Genomic DNA, 21,694 nt, shown 5'->3' with positions numbered 1-21,694 from the left:
TAGGTAGTAAAGAACAGATTGGCTCAGGGCTTTTTAGAAATGCAATTTGACCAAAATACTGAAGTGTGAGACATTGCTGTGTGTGTACTGTTCTGTAACATGGTTTTGTATTTTGAAGGGAACAATCTGTGTAGCATTGAGCAGTGCATGCTGTAACTTAGATATAATGCTTTTCTTCTTCAGTGGATGATTCCTTTTGCAGTCATGCTAGTGACCATACCAAACCTGATCCTGGCTTACTTCGTGGCCTTCGTCTCTGGTCTGAGCATTGCAGCATCTCTTCTGTTGCCATGGTAGGAGAATTTTACATTTGAGGTGGGGAATGGATGTATTTCTGCATTACATGTATGTACTACTGCATGGAATTTGCCTCTGAAAAAGGCAGAATATGGCAAGAGTCACTTCTTCTAAGAATCTATTTTTGGTTTTGTAGTGGATGCTATATGCAGTGATATGAGCTTTGTTGCCTGGTTGTTAACAGACTACATCCACTGTAAGTGTAGCTGCTTTTCGTACAGGAGAGATGTAAATTAATCAATAATCTAAGTAGCTATACAACATGTGGTAACATTGCTTCAGGAATTACGAAGCTGGGCAAATCAATTAATGCTGAACAATTAAGAATGTAGTGGAGGACACATAAGCCAAACTATGTCTAACCTTACTTTTTATAAGTGCATGTAGTTATAGAACAAGGGGTAATGGCTTTAAACTGAAAGATGATAGGTTTAGATTAGATTTTAGAAAGAATCTCTTTACTGTGAGAGTGGTGACGCCCTGGCACAGGTTGCCCAGATAAGCTGTGGATGCCCCATCCCTGGAAGCGTTCAAGATCAGGCTGGATGAGGCTTGGAGCAACCTGGGAAGGTTTCCCTGCCCGTGGCAGGGGGTTGGAATGAGATGAGCTTTAAGGCCCCTTCCAACCCAAACCATTCCATGATTCTGTGTGTCCCTGCTTGAGTAGTCCTTTATTATGGATCAAATACACGAGGTTTTGATTATAAGAAACAAAGAATTCATGGTCTTTTACACTCGATGTCTGAAAATAAGTGGGGAAAAACACCTCAAGGTGAGCATGGCAGGACATTTCCTCTTCAGATTGAATAATTGTTATTGAGATCACATTAACCAGAAAGCAAGACCATTGCTGAGAGCACTGTTTTTCATAACTTGTTTGTACAATGCCCTGAAAAATCCAAGAGATCATGGAATACATATTTTGAAATTTGTTGTCAGACTATGTAAGCTTTTCTGCACAAATGGTGAGAAAACCTTTCTTTTTCCAACAGTAAATGATTACATATATTGGAAATAAAATGCCAATTCACAATTAACATTCAAGCAGCTTCCATTCTAATTCCCCATTACCTAATTCAGTCTCTTTGAAATAGAGAGAGAATAGGTTTCATTGGTTTCTGAAAATGTTGTTACCTTGTCAAAAGAGTTATTTCAGAGTGCAACTATTCAGACATTCAGAGGCCCTTGAAACCTTAAGAAATGTTGTTGGAGGGGAGGGGTTGTTGTTTTTTTTTTAATATCACAACTTCTGATTGGAATGACAGGCAGACTAGGAAATTCTGTCATCTCTCAAGTGTTTGATGGCTTTTCAGTGATTTTCCACATTGTAATATATGGCCATGCTTTTCTTACACATTTTTTGCCCTCCTTTCCAGGAGTGGAACCTTTTGAACTGGATTCTTTCATGTGCATGGCTACATCAATCAGTTTAAAAATGGAGGAGGGCTGTGCTCTATTTCATCAAGTTTGGACTTTGAAAAGAAATTTTGGCTTGAGTTTTTCTTTTATCTTGCTCACTTCTAGGTCAATGCTGCCTGATGTTGTTGATAACTTTCGCCTGCAGAATCCCCATGGGAAAGGACATGAAACCATTTTCTATTCTTCTTATGTTTTTTTTACCAAGATGTCAGCAGGAATTGGCTTAGGAATTTCTGCAGCAGGACTGGAGTAAGTAACACTGTGTTTCCACTTAGTGGATCCACTCTGAAAGCATTCTGAGGTTACAACACTTTTACCCTGTGGAGTTAATTGCATGCGCTGAGCCTGAAAGTGCCAGCAGCTCCAGATGGCTGACCACTAAAGACAGGATTGGTGCCATCTAGGCCAGACAACTGAGCATTAAGTTACTTGCCCTGACATGGTTCTATTCAGAAAAACCTGACTTCCCTTCAGATTTTCCTCTTTTCAATTACTCATGTAAATTTTAGTGGCTTATATGAATAAAGAACTAAACATAAAAGTGCAGCAGATGAAGGTCCCCCACAGGTGATAAAGGTGCTTTGTGCATTCCCTGTTGCACCTGAACTGGACTATCTCTATGAGCTTACAAGACTTTACATGGATTGGAGTGCTTTCAGGGGTGCCAGAGACCTGTTCAGCATGAAAGGGTCACCAATTCCTGCATGGTTTTAGGGAACTGGATACTGATCAGAGTCAGGAACAAGTTTCCACTTGTTCTTGTCTGTTCTGACCAGACAGGTTGAGTAAGTGGCCAGGCATCTCCTGCCCTGCCTTTGTGCAAGACCTGGCAGAAGGGGCCTGTGCCTGTCCTTGCTGCAGCACACAAGAAATACTTAGAAGGGAAATTCAGCCCTCGGCTCCAGATTAGGTTCTGGTAACCAGAATGTTTTGCTTTGGGGCCTTGAGCTGAAATTGCTAAATAACAGGCAATGTTGGCTGAACATTTTGGGCTTAGGAATTTTAACTGCTTATTGCTAAAACCCTCAAACAATTCGCTGTTCCCCAATTAGCCTCTTTTCAATTGCATTCCAGTTGGGTCCCAGCAATTTGCCAAAGCAGATGTTTGTGGGAGAACACAGAAGACCGAGTGATGCCAAATGAGCTTTCTTTAGGTGGATGTTCAGAAGAAAAACTCATTCCACAAATTGGGAATAGGAATTTGAGTATATCAGCAGTTGTGGGACTACATGGAAGCCCTGAATCAGTGAAGTGTACCTAACTCTGAGCACTTGAGTAAATTTGTCTATCTTGAGACGAGTGCTTAAGTGTGTGTTTAAATTAAAGTTAATTATTGCTGTTGAAATTGGTGAAATTACTTCCATGCTTTTAAAACAGAGCTTGAATACTTTGCTGAATATTAATAGGAAACACATAACAGATTAATTTCACATAACCACAGAATCACAGAATGGGTAGGGCCAGAAGGGACAACAGTGGCTCATCTGCTTCCAACCTTCCTTGCTTAAGCAGGGTCATCCCAGAGCACAGGCACAGGATTGTGTCCAGATGGTTCTGGAATATCTCCAGTGAGGGAGACTCCACAGCCTCTCTGGACAATCTGTTTGGTGCTCAGTCACTGCACAGGAAAGTTCTGCCTTATATTCAGGTGGAACTTGCTGGGCATCGGTTTATTTCCTTACATGGGATTCCACAATCCTTTATTTAAAAGTATGCAAGCAATTTGATCAATTTCAACAGCAATAATTAGCTTAAATGTTATGTATAATAACAAGAAAATACAGAGATAATGCAGTTATCTGAAGTTGAGCACAAAAATGAGGTTTGAAAAACACAGTTTGAAATGTAGCAGAGAGAAGGAAAAAAGAGAGGTGTAGGGAAAATGGGAGAAAAGTCTCAAAGAGTTGGGGGGGCTGGGGAGAAGGAAGCCTTCAGGTGAGCTACAGCCTTTTAGCTTTGGACATACACAAACCACTTGTTTCCATTTGTTTAGGTTTACTGGGTACAGGCCAGGGATATGCAGACAGTCAGATGATGTGATCCTCACACTGAAACTCCTCATTGGAGCAGTCCCTGCCATCCTCATCCTCTTAGGTTTGTTTATACTACTTTTCTACCCCATCACTGAAGAAAGTCGGAAAGAAACAAAGCTTGCCCTTGAAGAGTTAAGGTAAGTTTGGACTGGCAGTGAAACAGCAGCAACACCCCCACAGTGGCTCTTAATCATACTGGGAAAATTATTATTGTAAGGAATCCCTATATTCCTTACAACAAAATAAAACAATGTGCTCTTAGTCAAATTATTAATGGAATGGTACCATGACATGTTCCAGTATCTCTTTTTTGTAGTGCAGTACAACCTGCCTAGAGGATCATTTATCAGAAATTTCAGCTGCTCTATTTACAATTTTCTCTGGAGTGGCTCACAAAGCACTATTGTGGTACTTTGTTTCAGGCCAGAAATGAGGAATATTCTACATAGATTAAATTTGTGGGGGTAATGTAAATAGCTACAATTTACTTTTATAGAGAAGAAAATGTTATGTTGTTGACTGCATTCTTGGTGTTTATAGGATACAAAAAGCATCCAAACCATTTAGAAGTGTAGGCAGAAAAGATTGTGGGAGAAAAAAAGAGGTCAGCTTTGAGCTGTTCTTTCTCTTTTTACTCTGTCACTCTCCCTTCCTCCTTTTTTCTCCTTCTCCCAGGAAAATTTTGTCTAGCTCAAATTCATCCACCTCTGTCAACTCTTGAGGACATACATAAGGACAGTCCCAGCAGACTGATGGATAAAATACCAAACAAATAGGTTGTTCCTTTGTCTTGGTTTTATTATCCCAATTTACTGGAATTGGAAACTGATTTTCATGCTTAGAGGTCCATTCTGGGACCTAAGCAAGGGTGCCAATTCATGCCCTAAAATATCCAAGATATGTGCATGGGATTGGCAGATATGACAAAGGCCTCTGTGCAGACTGGAGGGGACAGGGTAAACAATCTAAACTGGTACTGGTTCCTCTGTTCAGGAGCTTCAGTCATTGTCCAGAACAACCCCCTTGCTGGGGGCTCTCAGCTGTTTGAGATTGCCAAACTCAGCTTGATGAGTCAGCAGTGAAAGCCAGAAGTGTGTTCATGTATTATTTGTTCTGCTTTTACCAGGAGGAGCCATCAAAGCACAGAGAACTTGGACAGCCATGAAAAGGACACCTCTGTCTGAAAGCTCTGAATGCAGTGACTTTCCAAGTACAGACTCACCTCTCATCAACAACTCCGTGAGAGTTTTCTAGGTCATTTCTCTGCTCACATTTTATCAAAAAGGACAAAGGATGATTCTGACATAGCCAGTAATGAAATCAAGAGAGGACACCATTATGCAAATATACACCTAACTCCATGCACTGTGTTGAAAAAGACTTTACACATGTTCAGAAAGCTATTGAAGGCTTGGGCATTTTGTTTGGTTGCTTTTCGATGATTATTGGGAAGCTGTGATCTTGTTCATGGGAGATTTTATGCATATGTAACTTAAGAGGAAAAAAAAAAAGAGTAAATGTGACCAGAGAATCTTTGAAGGTTCTGAATTGAAAAATACTCACAAGGATAATTGAGTCCAATTCATGATGCACCATTCAAATATTAACTCACAATCCACTTCACCCTTGGGGGCAGGGGTGGACTTTGAGCACAATCTCTACCTATAACTTACACACTATTGTGTTTGGAAAGCACTTGGGAACCTGAAGCATACCATATGAAGTTAGGATTTATTTTGTTTTGAAATTAAGCAAATCACTCATACAGACATATTTTGAGGATTTTTTTTTCATTCTTTTGAAAGATATTTTGAGGTAATCTAAGTTTATAGATTCTAAAAGAAATAGAACCCTGCATTTCCTGTTACTGATGTTTCTTGCTTCTGAAACCTGTAAACTGATCTCTGTCAGAGAATGAGAACTTTGCATTTTCAAAATCAACATCTCCCCTGAGGATATGAAAATCAGTAGTCTCTTCCAAAAACTGTGTAATTCAATTTTCTTTAAATTTTGGCCTTTAACTAACCACCATACCCATTTCTCACATGGGGTAGGCTCTCTGCCTCACAAAAACCATGTCATGGGTATTAATCTCAGCTTGCACCAATTTTGTAATAATGAGGCTACACCAGTCTTTTAAATGGTGATTTTTTTTCAGTCAGGGATGTTATCATGCTTTAGATACATCAACTCATTTCTACTATAGATTTATACTGTTGAGCACATTTTTAAATGAAAGACACACCTAATCTCAGGCACCTTCTGGAGCACTGAAGTTCAGACCTGTTCATTCTTGGCATCTGTGGTGGTACCAGAGATTGGCTACAAGCTGAAGCTAAAATGATGGGACTCTGAGGACATATCTAAATCTGGAAGGGAGAGTGAGGAATTCAAGAGGTTTGTTCACCTTGAAGAGACTAGCAGTGCAAGACAAGACATGCATTTCATCCCACTGCCTTCACTGTGTGACTCTGTGAGTGCCTTTTGCTGTACCAGAAGTGCCTTTGGAGGACAGGCTTGCTGCTCTTTGGGAGAACCTGGAGGAAGTGGCCACCTGTAATTTGCTCAGGGCCATCTGGGAAGTGGCTCACTGTGCTGGGCTGGAAAATTGGGAAAGATTTTGCTGAAGGACACTGGGATGTAAAATCAGTGCAACCATGGAACGTCTCATTAATTTTGATACTGAAACCTTGTCAGGCAAGTTTGAAGTCAAAGGCCTTATGAACTGTCCTCAAAATGCTTAATTATGAGGGAGCTTCTAAGGGTATATTTTGAGTGTGTGTGGGTAAGAGTTAACTTCATTTAAGATTTCTGTTGACTTGCCATCCAAGGCTGGGGTTTTTTGTTTTCTTCCTTGTTTCAGTTTTTGGACAAACCAAGATATGTATGCCTGGGGCATATGTGTTTACAACAATAAAAACCATAAGCCTGTTTACAATTTTGAGTCTGATGGAATTTGAAATAGCAAATTTACTGCACTTTGAAGTAGGTAAGTTATGTAGCAATATCACATAGCTCCAAAACATCACAGAGAACAGTTTGGGGCATTTGATTTATTCTGTAATATTTGTGTATTTCTGAATAGTCACGTTTAAACATAACCAGAAGGCCCAGTAAAGGCTGTTAATGTTTTTTAATGGGTTGTGTTTTCAGCTACTATAAATCTGTAGCTACAAGGCAGTGGGTCCGTGTCACTTTATATTAACTGAACACTCAGCCCAGTGATAAAAGGGCTGCAGAAACTGCTGGCTGGGGTTGAGTGGAGCCATTTGAATGTGGCGTACAATGCTATTTCTAGATCAGTTGCGCAGTTGCCTCTAAAACTGCAGAACACCCAGTCTAAATTCAGACTCTTGGAAGGTAAACTTGGTTGATTGTAAACTGTTTTCTTCTTCTCCAGAGAGACAATGTGATCTTTGTTCATGGAAATGTACTCAGTCCTCACTTTGCATATGGTACCAACAGGAACTGCCAAAAGAAAAGATAAAGCTTCTGTAGATTAAGTGAAGCAGACTATTTTTTTATCTTGAAAATCTCGTTGTTTTATTTCATTATCAGAAATATAATGTTGATGTAATTTTTTTTGAGAAAATGAGTGTATTTTTGCAAGTCAGAAGAATGGAGTATTAAGTGCAGGATAAGATTATTTTTGTAACTTTCTTTTCTTAGACAATGTTGGTGCAGTAAAAAGAAAGAGATTTATATGTCTCTTGTCAGATTTAAATGATGTGTAAGCCTTATGCATGTTCAGAACATGAGACTGAAAGAAGCAATTTTTTTGTTGACAAGCATTCAGATTAAATGCTAATCTAATGTAAACCTCTTGCCTTCCTGCTGACTGGCAGTAACAGGGGCCAGGTTTAATTCCCAGGGGTTCTCCTTCAGGTAATATCCAAATACATTAAAAATAATGTGGGAGACTGGATTAAACCAGCTGGGTGCATAAGGGACAGCACTTCCCCACCTGCACACAGGCAATTCCAACAAATATGGGAAGAAAAGAGAAGGATAACAGAGTTGTGTGTCACTGGCTATTGCTCTGTAACCCAAACCATGTCCAATTCCTTGTCCTTGCTGAAGTGTAGTGAGGGCAGCCCAAATCTTCCATACTGGGCTGGTTACTGGCAGTTGGTAGCTGAGCTGGTCACTAGTCATAGAATCATGGAATCACTACAGTTGGAAAAGACCTTGAACATCATCAAGTCTAACCATCAACTCAGTCTTCTCTTCCAGTTTCATTGCTTTTTCTGCCTAACAACAATGCTGACACCTTCCAAGGTTACCCCACCTCCCTAAAGGTTCCTGCTGGTGATCAGGTAACCCCATATCCAAGCTGCTGTTCCCACCAGGCACTGATGGAGGGGGTTCCTGTTGGCCACCAGCTGTGCCTCTGTGTTCCCCTCCTGCCTTGCTGTCCCCTGCCTTCCCTGAGCTCACTGACTGACCTTGGCTTAGCTGGATCAGATCCCTTCTGCCAAGTCCCCCACGTTAACAGGTGGACACCACCTCAGACATCTGTGCCTGGGGAGTCCCTGAAGGCTCGGACCTTCCATGTCAGGTCACTGGCTTTTCAGGAAGGGCTCTGAAGATTTGAGTACTAATTCCTTAAGTCACTTCTGAACCTTATAAGAATTGCTGCTTGATTCAATCCCTGCTGCATCTTCTCATCTTTATTCACCTTCAGCATTCTAAGAGAAGTAGTTCAAAAGGAGAATGTTTTAAAGCAAACTGCTTTTGAGTTCTGAGTTTGTTTCCAAGTATCACTTGATCATTTACTTCTCAGCTTGCCTTTATGGGCTGTAGACAGAAAACGTAGACTTAAATCAATCTTGTTGAGAGGAGGAGTTTCCACCAAGGAAACTCAGGTCCTTTTAGACCTGGTATCTGTTGTCCAGCTGTAAGATGAAGAAGAGAGGGCAAGTTAGCTCAAAGTCCCATCCAATAGATTACAGCAGTTAAGTGATCAATCATATATATCATATGAATTTTATATTATAGTTGTGTAAAAACAGTCTCAAAGTGTTACAATAGCCTTTCCCTTAAGAAATCTTCTGGACTGATAGGAAGCTCAGTTAGACTCATACAACGGGTGGGTGCAGGAGGGAATTTTGTTTTCAGGCAATTTCACTGAATGTTTTTTTTTTTTTAACTTTCTGCAATTCCACAGTTCAGCTACTCAGCAAGAGTTCTGAGTGTTATGGTTACAAAAATGTGTATATGCTGTAGGCTTAAAGTATGAAATCAGATGGCTTTCACTTCACAAAGAGCAAACCTGCTGCACAAACCAGATGCTAACTCACTGAGAGGCTTCATTCAGAAGATGAAGCAGCAGCATCTGTCTGTCCCCGAGGCAGAGGAGGAAACTTTTTGCTATGTGGCACCTGAGAATTTACAGTCTCTGAAGACACAAACTGGCATGATAGAGCTGAACAAGGAGAGAACACTTTTAAGCTGTGGCACTTTGTGGTACTGAGGGGTTGGGTCCTCAGTACCCCTTCAGAGGCATTACAGAGAGGTAGCCTCCAAGCCCAGCTGGAGAGCAGCAGAACTGCTGGATGGTAGCGAAACGTGTGTTTGCTCTGGACGTGTGGAAGCAGAAATAATCCTTATTTCCTGATCTATTTCTTACTCCAAATGATCTTAGCTGAGACTATGAATTTCAGCTACACCATCCAGATGTCTGTCCTCACTTTTGCTGTGCTCTGCTGTAGATGGTGAGGAAGAATTGCTCAGGTCTCATGGAACTGATGATGGTTGTTTGCTCAGCTTCCCTGATAAAACTCCATTTTGGATGCCCAGCACCCATCCCCTGCCAGCCTGTTTTTGCTGATGTGTGTGGCATCATCTACATTCAGAAAAGGATCAAAAGAATTTCCCTTTCACCCTCCTCCATCATGAAAATTCATCTTTTTTTTACCTAGAGAATGTTTTTGTCTGCCAACGCTTGTCACCGTGATGATGTAACAGGTTTACATTTGCTGAGAAGTTTCTGTTCAAAATGGCTGAAGCCCATGAGGACTTAACTTCCCTTGTGTTTCCAAAATAAACTCCCTCTCTGGTCACCTTCAAAGTCATGGAATAGAACCTGAACATTTCCACATCCAGCAGGTTCAACAATTCCCACAGCTGCGCGACCTGTTGGATTGTGAGTCTCGGTGCACAGAAGTACCTGCTGACATCCGTGTGGGATGAAGTAGAACTGCAGCCACCCCAGACTCCTGGCAAAGTCTCAGCTGTGTGCTGAGCTGGCCTAGCAGAGGGAATAGGCAACTCCAGAATTGCCAAAGGGACTTGTAGGCATGAAAGAAAAGCCATAAGAAAGTTTGTTAAAACCCTGCGGTCTTCTCTTAAAGACTCATGGATTAGGCTTGGTACTTTTTCTAACTATTTGGGCCTTCTTTTAACATTCAGCTTTGGTGAAGATCATCCCATAAGTTTAGAAAGGTGATTTGATTTGAAATCAAGCAGCCTCGAAAGGAAATACTTGGGTGTGTTGGTTAACAAGAAGCTCAACATAAGTTGGCAATGTATGCTCCGAGCCCAGAAAGCCAAATGTGCATCAATGTGCTTTTGCTGTGCATCAGTGTGCCAAATGTGTCCTGGGCTGCATCAAAAGCAGCGTGGACAGAAGGCGAGGGAGGAGTCCTGTGAGATCCCACCTGAAGTCCTGTGTCCAGCTCTAGGGCCCTGTCACGATCCGCCCTCATGGACAGGATTGTGATGGTTCGTTATCTGATCTCAGGGTACAAAACACCAACACGGCGAGGGGGTTTGCAGCAACAATCAAAATCAGTTTACTTTATTGAATGATCACAGCAAAATGCATTGGAGGGGATTGGGGAAGAGATAGAGAGAGAAAGAGAGAGAGAGAGAGAAAGAAACCCTGCAGGAAAGAAAAGGAAAAGAAAGACAGAGTAGGTATATCTACCAACATAGAGGCGATGCAATTCTTTGAGGTCCAGTCGATGTCCAGTCGAGGAGTCGCCTTTACGTTGCGGAGATCTCAAGTTAACTAGCTGACTCGAAGGGGTTTTATTAGAATTTTCTATTGAAAGTTGGGAAGGAGGGGGGAAAGGATACAATAGTCTCATGATCTCAGCAGTGGGGGAGAGCCATTGTTTTCCCTGGTTCAGTGGTCACTGCCTGCAGGCAAACATCTCAGTTTGATCAGCTGTTCTCCCCCACACACACTGCCCTCCTCCCCCCAGGTTACAGGTTTCAGTCCTTGAGGAGAAAAGGAGTCTTTTCCGTATAGGGGTTTCATGTCTCAGTCTTAGAGGGAGTGATTTCTCCCATCTCAGTCCATCTGCCACGGTGGTTGTACAGTAGATGAAGGGTCTTCTGAGGAGACCACCAAAGGGTAATTCCAGAAGAGAGTCCAGCCAGGCTTGGGGCTGGAAAACTCCAGGCCATTGTCACAGAGCGATGCAGGCAGAGGAAGGTCAAGGTGCTCCTTGTCCTTTCACTGGGAGCAGTATAGCATAAGGTGGACAAACGCACCTGTGAACAACAACTCAAGTTCCAGTCCTGGGGCCTTGTCAAGCCCCATCAAAGCAGGATGTAGGATCCTATTTCGGTGGTCTCAGTTTTTTTCACGATGATCATGAGGCAGATGAGAAAGAAATCTTGGGCAGAGTCTTACAGGCCCCCAGTATAGGAAGGACACAGACCTGTTGGAGTGAGTCCGGGGGAGGCCATGAAGATGCTCTGAGGGCTGGAGCAGCTCTGCTGTGGAGACAGGCTGAGAGAGCTGGGCTTCAGACTGGAGAAATATCATGGGAGGCCTTAGAGCCCCTTCCAGTGCCTGCAAGAGAGCTGGAGAGGGAGTTTTTAAAAGTGCATGTGGTAAAAGAAAAGGGGGAAATGGCTTTAAACTGAAAGAGAGCAAGTTTAGTTTACACATTGGGAAGGAATTCTTTTCTGTGAGGGTGGTGAGGCACTGGCACAAATTGCTCATAGAAACTGTGGATGCTTCATCCCTGGAAGTGTTCAAGGCCAGGCTGGATAGGCTGGGAGCAATCTGGTCTAGTAAAAGGTGTCCTTCCCCACAGCAGGGAGTGGAACTAGATGATCTTTCAGGTCCCTTCCAACCCACATGATTCTGTGATTCCATTAAATAAGCAAGTCTCTCAACATAAGAATTTTATTCTTCCAAGGTTGCTAGGATCATATTTTAAATGCAGTATTTGTCCACATGCACAGAGCATGCCATGAAGAGCCAGTGTAATCTGTTGACCAAACTGTTAAAAGCTTTTAGCAAGTGTCTTGCCCTTGCTGTGTCTGCTCCACTTACCCACACAGCACTGCCCTGTGCACAGGTAAGTCCTTGGTGCTCACCTGGGGAGCTGGCAGAACTCCACAGGTCTGTTTGGTGCAGCCTGAGACTGAGCACACTTCTGGTGGGAGACACTTTCTCTTGTCAATCTAACACAAATAGGAACAATTCCAAAATAAGCAGCTAATTTTTATACATTCTTTGGCTGCATAACAAAATTGCAGAAGCAGCATTTGAGGTATGAGAAATTCAAGGTCAAGGTGTTCTGCAGAGCCAAGAGCGTTCAGCCCTGACCCTCTCCTCCCATGGGTTAGTGGGATGTTGGAATCAGGAATAGGCATGAAAAAGGACTGTCAGGCAGCTGTGAAGAAACATGGACCATCCCCAGCATCCACCTGCTTTGAACCCACAACCAGTGCTGAGGTTTCAGTGACTTTCTGGTAAGGATAGGTGTAATCATGGCCCACTTTCTGATGAAACAGTGACCATTACTGAGAAGATATGTCATGTAAAGGATTGAGCCCACAACTGCCCAATTTTTTCACCTGTTTTCCTTCTTCCCCATTCATCAAAAGCTGCAACTTGTATTTCACCACCCAACGCTGAGTGCTCTCTGCAGCTTTTGCTAATGTTGTATCTTTAATACCGTGTTTTTGCGGATATATTTCATCTGACAGTGGCTAAATTTCCAAATAGGAAATAAAAAAAAAAAAAAAAGAGATTATCTTTGTCCTGAGACAGCAGCTCCAATTCTATAATCTAGCTGCTTGAAGCCTTCTCACACAGTAAGTGCCACTGTGAAAGCCTGATAAACTGCTTAAAGTTATCATGCTGTGATTTTATGGGGAGCAATCTTGGATTAGTCTTTTCTTCAGTGCCGCAATCATGTTACATAAACTTGTGCTTACATAAACTTTTTCTGCATCTCCCCTTTGCATTTTCTGTCTCTCTCACTACAAAAGCCCATAGAACATTTTCTTCTGTCAGACTTTAGCTGGATGAGACACATGGCAGCCACTTCCCCAGAGCCACAGAGATGGAAGCAGAGAGGTGTTTTGGGCAGGTACAGGAGGGGAAAAAGACCTTGCTTCCACACGATATGAATATTTCTCATAATCCTATTTTTTCCCAAACTCCATGACCTTACACTGGTGCTTACACCACTGCCAACCCAGGTGCACTTCTGCAGGCACTGCTCCTAAACATCACCAGTGCAATATTTCAGGCTTTGACAGAGAAGAGGAAATGGAGGACAATGCAGCATTTTCAAAAATTTCTTTATTATCCAAGTTTACTATTATCTAAAACCACCAATGTATTAAAGACCAAGATGGAAACTCGAGCTCGGAAACTTGTAAGAATGCACACTTTTAACCTCATCTGTACTGCAAGAGGCATAGTTAAAAAACACTGCTCAGTATAAAAAAAAGTTAACATTTCCAAGGATCAAATAAATAATTTACAATGCAGCAAAAAATTACAGAAATTGTACAGAGATTTGAGACTGTTGTTGATAATCTGCAGTCCCATACAGTAAACATAAAAGCCTCCCATCATCAGAGAGGCATTGCAAAGCCACTGTCAAAAACTACATTTTATTGCTGGGCTGCTCTGAAGGGCTGATGCTGTCCAAGGTCTTGGAGGAGCAGTCCCTCAGGACTTCCAGAGAACTGGTGATATCCAGGCTTTCAGAAGAAGTAGATCTACACCCCTGCGTGGAACTGATGATGTCCAGAGTTTTGGAGGAGCGGGCACTGTAGCCTTTTGCAGTGGCATCTCTGATGAGGATCTCCTGTGTGGATGTAAACATTAACGGGATGAAGCCCTCGCTGTCTGCTGTGAGAACGATCCAAGAGGAACCTGTGGAGACAAGCACATGGCTGTTGATAAATCTTTGAGTAACTAGGGTATGTTTAAGGAAAAAACCAAATTTCTTCTAGAATTAAATGCTTCTGTATATTTAGAGCTTTCTAGAAAAGAAAAAGTATGAAAATATACAGGCTGTACAATCTCAAAAATAAAGGACACTTGGCAACTACGATGGATTTAGCCAGCAGGAGAGGAGACAATAATAAATGCATGCTTCAAATGAGGAGGAGGAGGATTGAAATTCTGAACAGAATTCGTAAGCATCCACACTTGGTTTTACTTAGGTACTGATAAGCTACTTCACAGCGCTAAAGCCATGCAGATACTATAAAAAGCAGAGATTTAGGAAATTAAATGACAAATTAATGTAATAAAGACAATTTAGAAACTGCTTTTATTACACAATTTCACTATACTTAATTCCAAGAAATACAAGGAAGGAACATTTTACAATACTGTACAAACCCAAAATCTCCGGTCCATTTGCTATATGACTTCATCATTAGCTTTTTTCTTTACAATTTGAATCTGAAACCCTCACTTCTACCAATATAGATAAACCAGAACGTTTTTATATTTTTATCCATTAAGCTGATGAAGCAAGAAAATAGAGCTCGTGAGGGGTAAGGGAATTCAGAGGAGCATTTCCAGCTGTTTGTAAATTTGTATTATGTAACTTTATGTCACAAGTAAGGTCACAAGAAGATTGTAACTTAAAACCACACAACCCTCTAATCTTTTGGCTTAATTTGGACCAAACTTGAAAATCAATACAACTCAGGATTTGAAAATACCATTCCTGCTTTGCATCTGTATATTTCAAACAAACATACTCCCTCAACAATTCCTCAGAAGAAATAAAACTTGGACAATGGCAAGAACAGCAGCCTTAGGCTTTGGGATGGTTGCCCAGTGATCTGCAAGCAGGGGGAGAGCAGATACAGGGGGCAAGTAGATGGAATGTAGCACGGGGAACACCTGTAGTAGGGAGAAATCATACCCCAAAGTTTCTGCCTCTGCCCAGAGTGAGACACTCAGAACTGACATGTACACACGTGGAATGGGCACAGCATGAACTGGTAACAGCAGAGGAGAACACAGCAGGAAGAGAGGCAGTTTTCCTCACAGCAAAACCTGATGTGAAATGCACTGCTGAAGTGCACAGAGCTGCTTCTGTGCTACAGGATTTCCTACAGCAAGTCTAGATACTGGAGCCACAGATTCAAATATAGAACACTGCGCTCCCAAAACCACCAGTCAACTGTACTCTCGTTGTTACTCAGACTTCTCTCTATAGAGCAGCTGAAAACAAGAAAAACACTGGCTGAAAGCAATTTACCTGTATAACTACTTACTTGATAAGGGCATCAATATGCAAGTTTGCTCTTCTTTTTTTTTTTTTTATAATGCAAAGACTCTTCTCAGTAAAAGAAGATTCAGAGAAGAATTTTTACATTATTAGAAAAAAAGGGCAAAATTTTATTAATCTTTCATTATTTATTCCTTGGGTTTTTCCCTGGGTGGAATATGCATATTGCTGTTGCTCACTGAGAATGACACACAGAATCACAGAATGGTTTGGGTTGGAAGGGACCTTAAAGCTCATCCAGTTCCACTCCCCTGCCATGGGCAGAGACACGTTCCACTAGACCAGGCTGCTCCAAGCTCCATCCAACCTGGCTGTGGGACACTCCCAGGGATGGCAAGGTGTTTGAAGTGTCTGTACTCGTGGATAATCCCAACATACCGTGCTGCATTTCTACAAGGGAGAGGTTGAATATCTGCTGGATGACGTTTAGGCGGAGTTTACCACCACAGAGAAGAACAGCCCGGCTTTCATCTGCATCACTTTTGGAAAGCTGCTTCTGAAAATGCAAGCAACGGTCATTAGCTACTGTTATGTATAGTTAAAATGGCATTAATCACAACAGGATCACACATGTGTCTTCAGTGACATTATTTACAGAAAGTCAAATGCTTCACACATTCAGGCTCATTTGCAAGGTTTATCCTTTGAAGTCTCAGCTGTCAAAGTGCTCATGAGTGAGTGACAGCAGCAAGGAACAGTGCTTATCCAGCACATCAGAACAGGGGAGAAAATCATGCACTGCTGCTGGAGAAACCAAGAGCTTAATCCACAACACAATCCTCATCCACATCCTTCCATCCATGAGGGACATTTCCCCAGTGAGCTTATAAAGCTTCAGGTTTTCTATCTCCACCTTTCCCCACCATCCCAGATCCAAAACTTCAGAAGTGAGAACTCCTGGTCATGAATGCTGGAGTGAGGAACAGACTTATTTGTCCCACCCCTGACCATCATTGCCCCAAGCCTTAAATCCAAAAAGCATCTGCAAAAAATATGCCCAGTTGGGCCCAGCAAGGCATTTTTAAAATCTGTTATTACAATTATTAAATGTTTACAATGGAAAACAGTGAAGAGAGTGAGGGAATATGATCTAGAACTTGAATTCAATGCTACAAAAGTTGGGAATTTTTTGCAATAATAAAGCTTAAAAGAAAAAGGTAATTGAAAGTAAAATGGAGCTTAAATTACTTTGAATATTGACTAAGGTTAATTAATCTGAATTCTAGAAATGATGTAGTAGATCCCTGTCAGGTTTTGATAATCAGGTAATTTACCCTTTCTGGCATGAGATTTGCAAGAGCAAATCTTTCAGCCAAACAATGTGGTTTTTATGTGAAATTTCACTTTAAATCCATTTTTAAGCCATGTTAATGGAATTATCTATTGTGTCCCTAAAGGTCTCTTTCCTCCTTGGATGGTGCTCTCAATGCTAATTAGCAACATTACTGTTTCAAAGTCAAGGCAATTTGCTTTTGTTTCAGTCTCCATTATTTTAGTTTTCCTCACAGGAGAACAGGAGATTGATACCAATTCCCACACATGGAAATTGTCTAAATCACTATACAGAAAGCTTTAGATGTTGCCTAGGAAAAGCATTCCCTTCCTAGATCTCTCTATAGAGGGGTTTAATTCTGCAGCTGGACTGCAACATGTGGGTCCTCTGGAGTCCCAGCAGCCTCACTGCAGAGCTGAAGGGTTTGGCCCAGTGTGAGGTGTGGCAAGGAGCTGCACATTCCTGGATATCCCATTGCTGTAAAAACGCTGTAAGCCTGCTGAGTAATGGGGTTATAACCATATATAACCACCTGCAGGAACAAGATGGAAATCTAACCCTACTGACTGTTACTTGAGCATTACAAAGAACATACAGCCATTAACAGGTTTTACCATTAAGGCTTCCAATATTAAAATTACCTGGCAGGTGATGTTAATAAACGAGGGTTCCTGAGAAGATGGGTACACTGGAAGATTTCTCTTCCCAGATTTCAGCAGCTCAGTTAATTCAGAAAGATGGTGCTGCAATTCTGTGAAGTTACCAGACAATTTTTCCACATTTTTCAAAAAGTAGCTCGCCTCCTTCTCACTGAACAGGTTATTCTTGTAAGAATTGGGTATTTTGGAAGCTGCCTCATGCTGCCTTTTTGGGGACGTTGGCTTGTTCGAAGCATTAGACAGTGCCACGCTCCGATTAACTGGCTCAGCATCCAGAGTCTCCAAAGCAGGAGGAAAATTCAAGGAAATCTTTTTGTCTTTGAAGTCGCTGATGTTCAACACCGAGTTCTGTTCATAAGCAGGACTCTTGATTTCTTCAATGAGTTTCCTTCGGCTTGTGGGGGACTGAAGGGCAGAACGATCTGGTATCAGGAGCCCACGGCTGAGAGGGTGGACATCTCTAGAGGGATCATGAGTAACATTGGAAAGGTTCAAACTGGAGCTGCCATCAGCTGGCACAGACTTTGAAGGACCCATTTCAAGTATCAGTTCTTTAATCATCAATCGGATCATGTATTTGTCCGATCTTGAAGAAGGAAGAAAAGCAGGGTCAGTGAATTTTTGTCTTCCAACCAGTATCAGTAACAATTTATTGGTCAAGAAGCACAACCCCTTTGGCTTCTCGCTTTTCTCTAGCTGAATTTGTTGAATATTGGGTAAATTGGATGAAGTCAGCGAATAGACTAAAATAACATTACAAGTATTGGAGGCAACAGACACAGTTTGAGTTTTTGAGTCAAAAGCCATTATATCAGGAACAAGAATGCCTGGGATGCTCACTTTTTTAGTAGACGTAACCTTTCTTTCAAAAGTCACCAAGATGAGGTGTGAGGAATCTTGGCCACTTCCCGTCAGGTAGTCCTTGGGCCTCAGGTGAAGGAGAGGGCTGGAATCAGCACTCTGCTTGCTAGAAAGTATGTGAGTTAGATCCACAGGAGATGTAACTACAGACAAGGGCTTCTCAGAGTCCAGTGACTTCTTCCCTCCATCCAAAGAATACTCTTCCTCCCCACACAAGCTGGACTGTGAGGGGAAGGACTCGGTTTCAACGCTCGATGGAACTTCGAAGGCAACACCAGCATTTAAGCCACAGATCTTGTCCAGAGGGAGCTCGGTGGCAACAGCGACTTGTAAATTCTGCGTAGCTTCCACGGCACAGATGTAGCCTCCCACGTCAAAGATTGGGCAAAAAGAGCAAGCGCTGAGTGTTTTCTGAGCATCGTCCCAAATGTAGGAATGGAGGGCACTGCCCACCCCCACCACCAAGCGGTTGCCTTCCTTGGTCCAACAGGCGCAGTGGATGAGCCCGCTGCCCTTGATGTCCGCGTTAATTCTGGAGTTGCTGAGGTGGACAGAGGGCAAGACGGAGGCGTCCCGGGTGGTCAGCACGGCCAAGACCTCCTTGCTGGGATGCCACACGCAGCCCTGGGGGAGCACGGGATAGGGCTCGCTGATGTCGCAGATCTGGGACACCAGGAGCTTGTTCCTGTCGGCGCCGTTGAAGCAGAGCTGCCAGATGGTGATGTGCTTTTTGTGCTGCACCGCCAGCAGGGCCGGGGCCTCGGCGGGACACGGGCCCCAGTACAGCCCGTGCACGTGCTCAAACTGACCCACCACGCTCGAGTCACCGAATCGGGGCTCTCCGTTGTGCAGGTGCAGCGCGGTCAGGATCACCTGCTTGCCATCCGTCCAGGCCAGCCCGTGCACCGGGTGAATGGCCTGGTGCAAGGCGTTGAGGCCAGTGCGCAGGAGCTTCGCCTTTCCCAGCTCCATGGCTTTTAAAGTGGAACATCTACTAGGAACAGAATGAGAAGGAAAAATAAATTATTGAGGAGGATAGAGGACAGCTTATTTAGCTTATGACCCTGCTAGTGCTGGACTCTTCCTTCCAGTGAAGTCAATATAAACATAATGCTCACCTACGCTTAATTCCCAGCCCAGTAATTTTTTTGTTTATGATGTTTCCACCATGAAATGCAATTTCAAGAGAAAGAAACTTTGCTGTTTCTATAGGCTTACCGTCAGATTTCTGCTGCATTTTCATCACAAGACCAGTCCTTTCATTCTAATCAGTAACTTGCTGTTCTCAGAATATTTTCTATTTACTTCAATATCAACAATTCTCAAAATATTGCTGCTCACTCTCAGCTTCCTGGAGCACTTGTGGTCAGATGAAGTCATCCCTTACAAGTATAACCAAGCATTAATGTATTATCTACAAATCTGATCCTGTATTAAGCATGTGAGAATGAGGCATTTGGATGGTTATCCCAGAAAGCTGTTGAAGGAAGCAAATGCAATTTTGAAAGAGAGTTAGGATGAAAGCAGATTTTTCTGAGGAAATGAAAGAAACAAAGAATTTAAAAGAAGACATACACAAGGCATCAACACTTTGGAAAACTTCAGGATTTTACACTAACTTCTAGTTTTTGAGCTGTGAGCAATCCCTACTCTGTGCACAAAAGCCAATTGAAAGGAATCGATGGTTTCCTAATTTCAGATCTCCACAAAATTTGGCTCAGATGTAAAGCCATGGCACAGAATGAGTTGCAGTTTTAGTAGGAAACATGAAGAACAAGAAGTTGCTTGAGACTGAAAACTGTCAAACTGGAAGAGTTTATCACAATGTGCAGGGCCTGGCACCACTCAGTATTTTAATTATTTGTGGATGACCCTAAACTTGAAGGAAAAGGATTGCAAGAATGGATTTCAAATATAAAAATTGTATAGAAAGTTATGTTATTATGACCAAAGTAACTTCTTCTCAACCTAATTACAAGTGCAAAATAATAGACTTAGTAAAAAAAAAAACCAAAAAAACACCAACTTGGATACCTCTCCAGGAATAATTCCCTAGGTAGAGGTATAGCAAAAAGGGATGTGGCTTACAATGAATCACAAAATGAATATTTCAGTAATGTGAGATATGCAACCAAGGAAGAATAATTCATTCTGGAATGTTTTAAGAGGGATGGAGATACACAAGGGAGATAATTGCCCTACTTCCTCATTGCTAACAGCACCTCCACTGAACCTCCTTCTGAGTTCTAGATGATAGAAATGCTCAACAAAGCTAAGGGATCAGAGAAACACAGGAAGTGGGTTCTCTGTCTGAAGAAGACTGTGAGTGGGAACTAGAGAACACTCACCAGCCCAGTGACAGAACATCCATCCACTGGTCTCCAGGTATACTCTGGACAGTGTATGATAATAATCAGCTTAGTTTCAACAAAGATTTAGGTCAGCTATTAAGGAAAAATTCTGACTATATGTGATAGCTAAGCATTGAAGCAGGTTACCTTGGAGAGGAGGGGAAGGTACTCCATGAATTTCATAATCTGTAAGAGCCAATTAAGGAAAAGTCTGTCAGGGATAAGTTTAAGTACACTGAATCCTGCCTCACTGGAGAGCACTCAAGATACTTCCAATGCAACTTCTCCACCATCTACCTGGCCTCTCCTCTATGACCAACCTCAGTCCTGTTAAGCAGCCACCAGTTCCAGGAAAATTAACATTGGATGTTCGCCGTGCTCAGAACCCACACTGCTGGGCAATACTTACTGATGGCAGGGAGACGCGAGATAACGTGCCTCACAAGGCACTGAAAGATGCTAAAGCCTCCTGGGCCGTCTGGAGAGGTTCCTGTGTCACAACGGGCGTTTTCACTATCCCAGCTGCCCTGGAAAAGCAAAAAGAGCAAGAGTGGCGAGTGCATTCCCGTGCCCAAAGCCACACCGCTTCCTGCAGCGCCCGGCCCAGCCGCAGCTCCCCGGGCAGGTGTCACACCGCAGGCCGGGTGTTCGGCGAAACGCGGTGCCCGTCCCAGCCCCAGGGACAGAGGAGCCGCTGCGGGGACCCCCCTGCACCGAGCGGCCACGGCAGCAGCGGGCCGGGGAGCCCGCACAAACCTCCCGCCCGCGCCGCCGCTGCCTGCGCGGGCCCGCCCGCACCGGCACTCCCCGCCTCCCGGCGGCCCGCCCGCCGCCTCTCCGCCCCGCCGCGGCCGCGGCCGCGCTCACCCGCCCTGCCGGCGGCCCGGCCCGGCTCCGCTGAGGCGGTCCCGGGCCCTGCAGCCCCGGCGGCGCTGGGCTGCGGCGGGCACCGCCTTCCCGCAGGGCCTGGCCCGCCCCTCCCCGCACCGCCCGGCCCAGCACGGCCCAGCTCCGCCCGGCCGCGGGGGGCGCCGGCGCCACTCCGCCCGCCGGCCCGGCCGCTCTGCGGCGGCGCTCGATGGCCTCGCAGGCGGGGCCTGCGCGGGGCGGGGCCTGCGCCGCTGCCGCCCCGTTCCCCGCAGCGCCCCTGAGGGGCTGCGGGCGCCGGGCGGCCGGCGGGAGGTGATGGCGGGTCGCAAATCGCGGCGTGCCCGCAGCTGGGAGGCAGCCACGAGGACCATCGAGCCCAGCTCTTGTGCGCAGCACACCCCATGGATCACACCGTGTG

At 43.6% G+C, this 21,694-nt stretch overlaps 2 protein-coding genes across 7 annotated transcripts in view; one reads left to right on the top strand and one right to left on the bottom strand.

Moving 5' to 3' along the window:
- The window catches only part of MFSD2B (major facilitator superfamily domain containing 2B), a 41,584-nt gene extending 34,453 nt beyond the window's left edge, over positions 1 to 7,131 (top strand). The window contains 4 exon segments of the mRNA XM_038130251.1: positions 184 to 293; positions 1,822 to 1,965; positions 3,710 to 3,886; positions 4,876 to 7,131. Coding sequence (XP_037986179.1) covers positions 184 to 293; positions 1,822 to 1,965; positions 3,710 to 3,886; positions 4,876 to 4,933 — 489 coding nt within the window. The 3' untranslated portion in view covers positions 4,934 to 7,131.
- A 6,153-nt stretch (positions 7,132 to 13,284) lies between these two features.
- LOC119699772 (WD repeat and coiled-coil-containing protein) lies at positions 13,285 to 21,413 on the bottom strand. Of its 6 annotated transcripts, none has more exons than XM_038133717.1 (6): positions 21,274 to 21,413; positions 20,816 to 20,933; positions 19,274 to 19,437; positions 17,177 to 19,049; positions 15,641 to 15,758; positions 13,285 to 13,884 (listed from the first exon to the last, which is right to left on the bottom strand). In XM_038133717.1, the coding sequence occupies exons 4-6, from the start codon at positions 19,025 to 19,027 to the stop codon at positions 13,613 to 13,615; spliced, it is 2,241 nt and encodes a 746-aa protein (XP_037989645.1). In that variant the 5' UTR covers positions 19,028 to 19,049; positions 19,274 to 19,437; positions 20,816 to 20,933; positions 21,274 to 21,413; the 3' UTR covers positions 13,285 to 13,612. The 6 variants fall into 6 exon arrangements, with proteins under 6 accessions (XP_037989645.1, XP_037989643.1, XP_037989641.1 ...); XM_038133715.1 differs by having other exon boundaries at positions 17,177 to 19,046; XM_038133713.1 differs by lacking the exon at positions 19,274 to 19,437.
- Between the last annotated feature and the right edge of the window lie 281 nt (positions 21,414 to 21,694).

The sequence above is a fragment of the Motacilla alba genome, chromosome 3, assembly GCF_015832195.1.
Source record: "Motacilla alba alba isolate MOTALB_02 chromosome 3, Motacilla_alba_V1.0_pri, whole genome shotgun sequence".
NCBI classification, from domain to species: domain Eukaryota; kingdom Metazoa; phylum Chordata; class Aves; order Passeriformes; family Motacillidae; genus Motacilla; species Motacilla alba.
Note: the sequence above shows the minus strand (reverse complement) of the source record. Positions and strands in the feature narration are given on the sequence as shown.

Bases quoted from the DNA above. Each gene is read 5' to 3' on its own strand.
- LOC119699772 (XM_038133717.1), bottom strand. From the start codon at position 19,027: ATGGAGCTGGGAAAGGCGAAGCTCCTGCGCACTGGCCTCAACGCCTTG. The intron at 15,759-17,176 runs GTAATTTTAATA...TTGCATTTTCAG, and splicing joins TTATTAACATCACCTGCCAG to AAGCAGCTTTCCAAAAGTGA. The intron at 13,885-15,640 runs GTATGTTGGGAT...TTGTCTCCACAG, and splicing joins CCTTGTAGAAATGCAGCACG to GTTCCTCTTGGATCGTTCTC.